The sequence below is a fragment of the Cryptomeria japonica genome, chromosome 1 (assembly GCF_030272615.1).
Source record: "Cryptomeria japonica chromosome 1, Sugi_1.0, whole genome shotgun sequence".
In the NCBI taxonomy this organism is placed as follows: Eukaryota; Viridiplantae; Streptophyta; class Pinopsida; order Cupressales; family Cupressaceae; genus Cryptomeria; species Cryptomeria japonica.
Window position 1 is genome coordinate 615,915,153 of NC_081405.1, and position 11,857 is coordinate 615,927,009.

The 11,857-nt window shown below is 36.7% G+C and overlaps 1 protein-coding gene across 1 annotated transcript; it reads right to left on the reverse strand.

Moving 5' to 3' along the window:
• Nucleotides 1–6,254: 6,254 nt before the first annotated feature.
• LOC131858195 (uncharacterized) lies at nucleotides 6,255–6,794 on the reverse strand. Its single transcript, XM_059211317.1, has one exon. The coding sequence runs from the start codon at nucleotides 6,792–6,794 to the stop codon at nucleotides 6,255–6,257; it is 540 nt and encodes a 179-aa protein (XP_059067300.1).
• Nucleotides 6,795–11,857: the final 5,063 nt, after the last annotated feature.

The following is an 11,857-nucleotide window of genomic DNA, read 5'->3' on the forward strand; positions in this document are numbered from 1 at the left end:
TCACTAGAAAGTATAAAAAGGTAATTGTATTCACCAGTCAATACCAAATGAACACAAGCATTGATTCATACACAATTCTTTGTGTAAAGCCAACAAACTTCACATGTACGCTAAAACAAAATGAAAACCTTAAAAGATGAATCTCACTGATATTTTTTGCACATATAGACAGCTATGACAGATTCTTTCTTGAAATAGATTCACACAGAAATCAAATTTCAAACACCAAACACACAAATTTGAAGCCAAAGATAAACTATCATTTGATTTTCATTCATAAATGACCATCAACTTCCAACACATACATAAAGTATTCAACCAAAATTAAAGAGGTAGTTTTTCAAAAACTTAGCGGACAAGCGTAAAGTCATTACAAAGCTTATAAATAGGCCCCTAGACCAATAGTTCAACCAATGGTAAAATTAACTTGAAATGAGTTATGAGAAACTGTCCTAATTGCATAACTAAAAATAAAAAGAAGGCTAGACACACTGGCATACAACTGCCAGCAGTGCTAGTCATGCTGTTGATTCTATTTCAATTGGATTACCCAGATTACTATTCTGGGTAGACACCATAGCCGCTTTGGCCGCACTCCACTCCCGATGAACCCTTGAGAATTCTTGGATTACCGCTACATGTGGCAGGCTGATATGAATTACCCTTTGCTTCCAAAGTTCCTTCTTTCTTTTCACCAACAGCACTTTATCTCTGTGAGAGTCCAAGTGATCTAGACATACTGTAAGCATCAACTCCACTTTAGAAAACTTCATAAAATCTTCCACGGCTAAGGAATTTTCCACCTTAATCTATTTAATGTGACTACTGAATTGATTGACCATTTCTGCTGTATCATCCAAAGTCTGGCCATCCTCTTTAAGTAACTAAACATTTACACAGCACCGATCCTTTTGTATGGTTGTTCTCAAGGTTGTTTATTCACTTCACAGACTGGCAGACTCACTATGACCTTGCTTCAGAGTTAACTTGGACCAATTTCTTTTTCTTACTTCAAATTCATTTGAGCAGTCTTCCTAGTAATCTTCCAATTGTGACACATGTTGATCAAGCATTATCGTTTTCACATAATGAGCAATAAAACCTTTGCTGTCAAAATTATTTCTCTTCACAAAAGTTTTCAAATGAAACCTTTGAAATTCCAATTCAAGATTCATTGCATCAGAAATAGACTTGCAACTGTAATGGCCTAAATCAATAGGAAAAATTCCACATGTGCCAGAATCTTCACCAAAATCCCTTACAACATTGGCTAATTGCCTCGAAACTTCAATCAAAACAGAGTAGTCTAAAACATATCTAGGTAACCTAAAGGATTCACCTTTAAAGCCTCCAACCCTTATATAAGTGAAGTGATTAAATTGAATAAAGAAGCTACCATAGTTGCTGATTAGTTCAATAGCTTCAACCAACATTCTCCTATGCAAATTACTTTGTAACTCAAAAGTTAACCTCCCAACAAATATATCATTCCAACGAAGATAATTGTCAACATTTCCTTTTTGGGTCAAATGGGGGTGGTATTCATAGATTTTTGTACCCTGAACCCATTTTATATGGAACAGTCCAGGCCACTCCCTCACACAGGCTAACATGTAGAATAGATATGAAGACATATAAAAATTTGAAATCCCGGTGTAATTGCTCAAACCCTCATGCAACCTTTCTACAATTACTGTACCCTAGTCAATGAACTGGTTTTTGTCGAGAGCGACTTGGATGAAGAAATACATCTAGTCCTCCCAATAAAAAGAGTGTGAATTTCCCCTAATTCTGCTCAACATTATTACCATATCCCTGATTTCAGGAATCAAATGCTCTCGGGTTAATAGTAGCCTTGATCCGCCCTTTTGATACTTCAGAAGCCAATTTCGTGCAATAATGGTTCTGTAATACTGCTTCTTCTGAGAATAAATCCCATAAGACTTTCCAATAATCCAATCCTCATAGGGTTCCCGATGTGGGATACCCATGGCCGCCATTACTGTCTCTCTATCAATAAACAACAGAACCTCACCATTATTTCTCCTAATGCACTTGTTAACCTTGTCATAGTGATTCTTGCACTCTAAAACCAACTCAGGACAAGGGGCAACTATGGGAAATGCCACCGCTTCCAATAAAGCACTTTGTACAATATCTTTCAGCATAGAATCAGCAGCTGGGTTCATCGCTCTTTCTAAGAAAACATCTAAATCTAATTGAAGTAGAGTTGTATCAGCTAGCTCTTGTAAGGAACTCACAAGGGAAGAAGATCTTGCTAAGTTAGGAAAAGTCAGCCTCATGCTTAAACCATAATCTTTTCCCAATCAACTCAGATAAAGCATAAAAGAGGTAAAACAGAAACATGCAGCTAAACAATATACCCAGATCTTTTAAAAACTGTATCAATTAGGAAAGCCATTGAACATATCTTCCTCTATCATCTGCAAAACCCCTATCGTAGTCTATTTTTCTTTCCCTCCAAAAACTCTCCTTAAAACTTATGTTTCACAAATGACAATCTCGACAAGACAACTGCTCAATTTAAAATAGCCGAGAAAATCTTACTCATGATTTCCATAAGTTATCATCATTACTCTTTAGTCATGCGACATTAATCTGAAATGATTGCAAATGAGCATGCATTTAATAACAAGTCACTTCATATCTGAAAACACGGATTCCCATGCCATAGTTTCTATAAATGACAACTTTTAAATCATTAAGAAATAATATTACCTTTTTCTACCACCATTAGCCGTTCCTTAAAATTTGTGCTACCACCTTATGAAAAGTCATATGAGTTCCAAGAAATCAAACATTGAACTTTAAACCTTGAAGAACAATAGGAACGCAAAAACATATACATGACAAATATTGAACTTTGAACCTTGAACCTGAAAGGTTCAAGTTCAAGGTTCAACCAATGCTAAACACCGACAAACACTGAAATAGACTTATAAAGCTATGCAGGGAAATAAAATTTAACATGACACCCATTGATCTTTGAACCTTGAACCTCAAAGGTTCAAATTCAAGGTTCAAGTTCAGCACAGTGAAACTTAAATAAAGAAGACTGCAAAGACTGAATTGCAAAAAAAATTCAAGAAACGCAACCCGACCAAAGGACCAGTTAGGGACATGAATCAATAAGGCGATATTAAAATGGAAATTTATATGAACCCCCAACAGTGGCTCTGCATGGGGATTGGAACTGTAAAAACCCAAGCAATGAATCCCAAAATCCCTGGTTTCGCAAATGACTTAAAAGTAAGGCCCGACTTACACCAAAACTCACACACCTAAACTAAACACAACAAAAACTATATGCACAAACTGGCAGGGGACTCCTGCTTACAATTGATACAATTTTAAGTCCTGCCCATTATAGGATAGGGGTAGTTCAAAGTCATCCTAATAAGCAAGTTTAAAAGAATTAAGACCTTTTACCGCATAAATTACATAAGGTCCTTTCCACAGTGACTTGAATTTTCCATGGGCGCATTTCTACTCCCTCCTTTTATCCCATAATAACACCAGATCACCTTTAATGAACAACCTGGGTCTTGCCTTTTGATCAAAAATCTTTTTCAACCTCCTCTGATGTTATGTAATCCTATCGACCAGCTATTCCCTTTCTTCCCCCATCTTAATTAAGTGCATAATTCTCTTCTCAAAAGAGCTTTGAAAGAATGCATCTTCTACTACAGTCTACAATCTAGAAGCTGCTAATTCTAGAGGAAGAGAGATTTGGGCACCAATACCATATACCAACTCAAAAGGAGACATCCCTATAGCTTGCTTAGGTGAGGTTCGATCTACCCATAGTGCTTCATGGAACTTCTTATGCCAGTCTCTGAAATTTTCGCTAACCAACTTCCTCATGATATTAATCAAGTTTTTGTTACTTGATTCTGCTTGGCCGTTACCCTATGGATAATAATCAGAAGCGTGCGCCAAAGAAATTCCATGATCATAACAAAATAAAACTAATTCAGATGAAGAGAAATTTGATGCATTATCTATGACTATTTTCTGAGGAACCCCGAACCTAACAAGAATATTGTCCTTAAGGAACGCACACACAACCTCTGAAGTGGTCTTTTTCACAGGGATAGCTTCCACCCACTTAGTGAAATAATTCGTTATTGTCAATATGTGAGTGTGTCCTGTGCTAGAGGTTGGGTTCAAAGGACCAATTAAATCTAATCCCCGTTATTTAAAGGGTTCCTCAATCAGTACAGGTCTTAAAGGCAAGCCAGCCAACTGGGGTTTACCTGTAAACAATTTGCACTTTTCACACTTTGCCACCCAAGCATATGCATCTCTAAACATTCCTAGCCAATAGTAACAGTTCCTCAAGATTTTATATGTAGTCACCATAGAAGAGAAATGACCACTGCATGCCTCATCATGAAAAGTTTTCAGTAAAGCTTCTTGATGTGGCTTATCTACACACCTGAGAAAGGTGCCATCCAAACCCTTCTTGTATAGAATATCATCAAAGATAACGTACTTTGCAGCTTCTAGCTTCAAATTTCATTTCTCCCTAGGAGAAAGATGATCTATACAGTCTCCATAAGTGAGATAATAGGCCACATTGGTGAGCCAGGAATCCTGATGACTAACAAATAAAGTTAAGGGCAGATTCTTCTCCTCTTCAAACTTTCTCTCTACCATTAGTTTACAAAGGCCTTGTCCTCTAACTAGCTTAGTGGGTTTAATATCTAAATTGAACTCTTGAATTTTAGAGACCCAAGATGCTTTATTATTGATACCAACATCATGCTGGATTAAAATACTTTTCACTGTAGAGTTTGAAACAAAGACAGTTGCATGTGAATGAAGTATATAGTACCTGAATTGTTTTACGGCTTTCACTACTACATAACCTTATTTTCTATTTGCAAGTATTTTAACTTGTGCTTCTTCAAAGGTACACTCATGAAGGAGATTGGGACTTCCTCATTATCTTCACCTTTCTGCACTAAAATTCTAGACATACTATGCTCTGATGCATAACAATAAATAATAAAATCTTTACTAAAATCTGGATTAACCAGAGTAGGTGCATGTGCAATTGCTCATTTTATTTCTTCAAAACCCTTTTACCTTCCTCATTCCACTTAAAAACTACTTTCTCACTCATCATATTTACAATATATTTAGTAGTCTCAGCAAAATCGGGAATAAAATGTCTTAGAAAGTTCACCTATCCAAAGAAGGACCTCACTCCATTTCTATTGGATTTAATGACACTCCATGCTCTCTGCATCTCATCATAACTTTTCTCAAATCTCGCAGATGATGTTTTCTCTTCCTAGAGAAAATAGTCAAATCGTCTAAATATATTACAATGATCTTATTCCTCAAATGCCCAAAGGAAATATCCATCGCCCTCTGAAATGTTGCCCCTGTATTAATCAATCCGAAAGGCATCCTATTATATGCAAAGGTGCCCCAGGGAGTTATAAAGGTTGTCTTGTGTTGATCTTGCTTCGAGACACTGATTTGGTTATATCTAGAGAAACCATGCAACATGGAGATCATCTTTGATCCCGAAACAATTTGTAAAATATTATCCATTGTTGGCAGAGGATAATTATCCTTCAGGCTTGCTTGGTTCAAGTTTCTAAAATCAACATAGATTCGTATTTCACCTTTTTTCTTCTGAACACAAACAATATTAGCAATCCAGGTAGAATGATGTATAGGATAAATAATTCGGGCCTTCAACATCTTGTCTACCTCGTGAAAGATCACTTCTGCTACCTTTGGATTAAAGTTCCTTAACTTTTGCCGGAGAGGATTGACACCAGGTTTCAAAGGAATGTGATGTTGGAACTTACCATCTCTGAAATTGTTTAAATCATCGTAGCACCATGCAAAAACATCTTTGAATTCAACCAATAGGCTGATGAACCTCCTCCTCTCCTCTTCAGAATATCATTTTCCCAAATTAACAAATTAGGATCCTCCTCAGTACCAATGTTGATTCTCTCATACTCACTAGAGTTTTGAATTATAGGAGTCTCTTTCTCCCCTTTCTTAACATACCCATCCTTTCTATCAAAAAGACGTTCAAGAGAAACCAATACTTTTGGGATTTTATTTCCTTTCAACTGTAAGACCCCATCATGCAGGTCCTCTAGTGAATCAGGAGAAAACTCTTTACAACTTGCTTTTAATCCTTCATAAAACAAGGATGTGAAAATCTTAGCACACCGTAAAAAATTCTGAGTCTACTTATCATTTTAAAACACCTGCCAGGATTCAGAATTGTCAAGCATGCTTGGTCTATAAACCAATTCTACCCTGTAGGTATCAGTTGTGAAATTAGGATTAGGCACTAAAAAACCTACAAATACCACCAAAGAATCATCCTTCAAGTTGAACTCCCTTGGTACTTCTTTGATTGAGAAAGCATCGAATGCTTCAATCTCATCCCAAACACGATTTCTATAATGTCTCAGTCTCTCATTTTTAATAGTGAATAAACCTCTCACTTGCTTCACAATAAGTTCAGCATCACCTTTAACTTTCAACATTTTGATATGCAATTTCTTTGCTTCAGCAAGACCTAATAATAGAGCTTCATATTCAGCCATATTATTAGTGTTTTGAAACTCCAATTTGAAAGAATAAGGAATAACTTTACCTTCAGGAGGTATTAATACTAGCCCAACCCCTGAACCAGAAGATGAACAACTCCCATCAAATTCCATAGACCAGAGTTCATTAGACATACCTGAATCTACAGTCTTATCCACACCTTCAAAATTGGTTGATATCATATAATTTCCAAAGCCACAATTTTGATACAAAATTTGAGCTTTTGGATCATCTGAAGGAAAGACTGTGTATTTGTTTTTTGTTTTAGGATGCAGGACAACTCTCTATTTTCCAACTATGATCATTGCCTCAGACCAATCCATTCTAATTTCCCCACCCATGTCTTTACAAAAGGTACAACTCAATAACATGCCATAACTAGCAGGGATGTCAGCCACCAGAATTGTGAACTTGATTCTCGTGTCAGGATGTGCTACTAGAGCCACTTGTGCATCCTTAATTTTCCCTAACAAAGGAACCTGCTTGGAATCCATGGAATAACATTTTCCAAAGGTTTTTGTTAAGGTTAAACCTAAAGCTTTTGCTACTGCTGAGGGCATGACATTGTCTAATGCTCTAGAATCTATTATATAATTACTTAATTTATGCCCATTGATAAACAAGGACACATAGAAAGGTTCAAGCTTATCTTCAAGACTAGGTTCAACCAATTCATCTTGTTGAGGAATAGTATTTGATGAAACTTCAGGGATTACTAAAGCAAGGCTGACATTTTCCTATGCTGAAGAATTACAAGTCATGTGCATTTGGGTTTCACTTGCTAAAGCCTGAGTATCATTTCCCTTGACAAATTCAACTAGTCTATCTAACTCCTTAGGGTTCAACTTTAGATACTCAACTAGAGTAATCTAAATATGGGATGATTTGCAAAATTCAATGATATCAAAGGAACTATTAGATGAATCGGAACTTGAAGAAGCAACTTCTTGAAAAACTTTTGAAACACTTCCAAGATGAGTCAAAATTTCCTTACCCATTGTAGAGCTATGGATAGGTGTTACAACATCTTGAGGCTTTGAATTTTGTTGAGTTCTAGTAAGAACTGCATATGAGGAATCCTCCAAAGTCACCAACATGTTTCCTCCCCTTTCTGAGTCAGAGACATATTCCAAATAATGAATTTTAGAGTCACTAAGCATACTTTGGGAACCTCCTTCATCAGCTTCTAAGATTGTTTCTCCTTTACTAATCATTTGAGAAAAATGAACCATCTTTGGACATGAAGAACCATCATGTTCATCAATTAAATGAAACACACATGTGTTTGTCTTAGGAGGTGGCACTTCAATAGCAAGTCTTTGTTGTAGGAGGTAATTGTAATTGTCTTCCTCCATTTCCTCCTTGTTGATTGGGATATTTTCTAGGAATGTTCTGGTACGGTTGAGAATATGAAGTACTTGCTTTAGGAGCCTATCTTTTTATGGAAATCACATCATTCATTAATCGTTGAATCATAGGGTCAGATGAAGTAGAGGCACTTGTAACTTGAGAAGCAGAATTTTGCACTTCTCTTTTCCACTTGTTTGCTGTAATTAAATCATCTTCTAGACTCACAGCTGAAACTTTCATAGCATCAAGGGTTTGTAATTGCTCGTGCCTCATCAAGAAACTTATTTCTGTAGGCATGGAGTTCATGAAGAAACATTTCATGTTTTCATTAGAGGGTTTTTGTGTTGTTGAAATCTTATGACAAAGTTTATGAAAACGAACAACAAAGTCCCTCACATGCTCTGTTATTTCCTTCTTTAATTGAGCCAACTGAGTAATGAGTGAATGCTCATCCTCAGCCAATTTGAATCTTGCCACAAAACTATCTGTTAAAACCTGCCAGTTTGTAATAGCTCCATTAGGAAGATGGTAGAACTAATCGGCGGCAATGTCAGTAAAAGTTTGAATAAATAAACTCACAGCCACATCTTCATGTTGTACTACCAACTCTCCACATGCAAATTTGAAAGCATTTAAGTGTTCAGTGGTGGTTACTTTGTCATCACCACTGAACTTAGGCAGATGATCTTTTTCTCCCTTAGGAAGGTTATGAATTGCCCCCAAAGCTAAAGGTCTGATAGCAGCACCCCAAGGATTGTTTGACATTGCTCCAATAGTATTCAAAGGGGTAAGGTTTATAACAATTGGAGGTACAACACCGTGTAAATTTAAGGCTTGACAGATAGGTGAAGTAGTTGCTCTTGGTGGAGATACAAGTCTACTTCTAGCCTTTGTAGATGTAGCCTAAGAAATAAAACCAAGGTCTAAGAGTTCCTGGAAGGTGTGATCAACAATTCCCTCCCTCTGTTGTGACCAGGTATAGACTCTAGTGTGAAAAGCAATCAAGGTAACAAGCATTTGGGATTCTGTGGTTGATTATCAGGGATTCTAATAAAGAAGACCCTAGGAACAATCACCCTCTCAAAACCTAACATAGGATGATCTGCTTGCCTTTCTACTTCATCGAGAAATGCACTTATTCTATCGTATTCAGCTCGACTTCTTCTATGTCTCCAAGCTAGAGTATCCAACTCAGAGATAATGTTACTTTGCTCTTCTTAAACCCAATTTAGATTTGGTTGTAAAATAGGTAAGAACCCTTCGTGATGAAGGACCATTTATAAAGAACAAAGAATCACCATAAAGATGATTGTTTTTAAAACCAATTATCTCATTCGATCCCCAGTAGAGTCACCAAAAAAAATCTGTTGGTAAACAGATTTGTCTCTCACAATTTATTTAACTTTTATACTCTTTAGCCCAAGAAATCAAAGACAAATTTCACCATATAGTTAAAAAATCATTGTATTGATTAACCTCTGAATTAAGGTACAACTCCCTTTAATAGATATTCAATCAGCTCCAAATTACATACAACCAATATTATACTTTTCACCAAAAAGTATAAAAATGTAAGTGTAATCATGAGTCAATACCAAATGAACACAAGCATTGATTCATATATAATTCTTTGTGTAAAGCCAATAGACTTCACATGTATGCTAAAACAAAATGAAAACCTTAAAAGATGAATCTCACTGATATTTTCTGCACATATAGAAAGCCATGACAGATTCTCACAGAAATCAAATTTCAAACACCAAACACACAGATTTAAAGCCAAAGATAAACTATCATTTGATTTTCTTTCATAAATGATCATCAACTTCCAACACATACATAAAGTATTCAGCCAAAATTAAAGAGATAGTTTTTCAAAAACTTAGCTGACTAGCATAAAGTCATTACAAAGCTTATAAATAGGTCCCCAGACCAATAGTTCAACCAAAGGTAAAATTAACTTGAAATGACTTAATGAGAAATTGTCCTAACTACATAACTAAGAATTAAAAGAAAGGTAGACACACTAGCATACAACTGCTAGTAGTGCTAGTCATGTTGTCAATTTTGTCTCAGTCGGATCACTCGGACTGCTATTCTAGGTGCACACCATAACCGCTTTTGCCACACTCCACTCCCGATTAGCCCTTGAGAATTCGTGGATTACCGCTACATATGGCAAGCTGATATGAATTACCCTTTGTTTCCAAACTTCCTTGTTTCTTTTCACTAGCGGTACTTTATCTCTCTGAGAGTCCAAGTGATCTAGACATACTGTAAGCATCGACCCCACTTTAGAAATCTTGGTAAAATATTCCATGGCTAAGGAATTTTCCACCTTAATCTGTTTAATACAAATGCTGAATCGATTGACCATTTCTGTTGTATCTTCCAAAGTCTTGCCATCCTCTTTAAGCAACTGAACATTTACACAATGTGGATCCTTTTGCATGGTTGTTCTCAGGGTTGTTTATTCACTTTGCAGACTGGTGGACTCACTATGACCTTGCTCAATGGTTTGGTTACACCACTCTATACTTTCTTTGCATATGAACATTATATCTTCATCTAATCCTTGCACTTGTCTTTCGGCAAGAAAATTTATCAAGGCATAGTGATGAATATCGTGCATTTGCCTTGAAATCACCGCCCATTTAGTATTTTCATTCTGCCATGCAATTAAGTTAGCATCCAATTCCTTGGTAACATAATTGGCATCTTATGGAGCCTAACAAGGAGGAGAACTATGGTGAAGGGGAGGAAAGGGGAAATTCTGAGAATCTTCACTCCAACCCTAAGGGCTTGGAAAGTGAGAATGAGGCTCTGAATCCTAAGGAGGGTGACAACCCTAATGCTGAGGAGACTGAATAGAGAAAGGACTCTACGGATACCATCCTAGATTCCGCCCATAACTGTACCCTTGAATTCTTCAATTTTCAAAAGTGGGTTGTTGAGAACATCACTAGCATGCAGGGTAAGTAAAGGGAGCTAGAAGATAAGATCAATAAGCTGATTAAGATGTCTAACTCTGGGAAACAGAATGAGGAGATAGAAAATAGTGAAGCGGAGGAGGAAATGGAAATGGAGGACTGGATGGAGAAAGATCTGATAAAAGGCGACCTGAAACATTTGGAGGACGTTATTAAAACCATGAAAGAATAGGTGGAGGAGGACAAAGACAACGTCAACACCCGTATGGCCCATAATGAGAAAGATTTGAAAAGCCTAATGAACCACAACCTCCAGGTCCTTAAAGTTTCTTCCCAGAATATGAATGTGCTGGTGGATCATCTGGAAAAGAAAAACTAGGAGAAGAACTTGGTAATAATAGAAGATGCTCCAACTTCCAGCTTAACCCACCTAACCCCTAGGCGCAAAACTAGGCAGACTATTGCTAAGAAGGACACAAAAATGAAAGAGAGTCAGATTGTTTAGGAAAACACCAACTTGAGGGAAGTGGGCAAGGCAATGATGCTCTTGGTGCAGAATGCAGAGGAAACCATGAAGAGTTTTTAATTTTCTTGTAATGCTGGGCTTGGGGCCAATTTCTTGCTAGCCTCTTGCTATCCTTTTCTTTGCTGCTTGTTCTTCTACTGGTCTTTTGTAGCTGTTTTGTTTTGTTTCCTTCTTGAATATCTTTCGAATGTAATTGGGTTTCGGGTCCCTTAAAACCTGTTTTTACTTAATCAAAAACATCATTGGCATCTTTGAAAATTTCAACTAAATCCAATATATAATTAGTTCCTTGATGCACAATTGATGTAAGCCACTCAGAGAAAATCTCTACGATCATCTTGTTCCTTTGAACTTCATCCAAGAACTTCTTATTACTAGGGGATTTTAAATTAAAGGGAACAAAGCTTTCAGACAATGGCAGTGGACTATTCTACAGAGC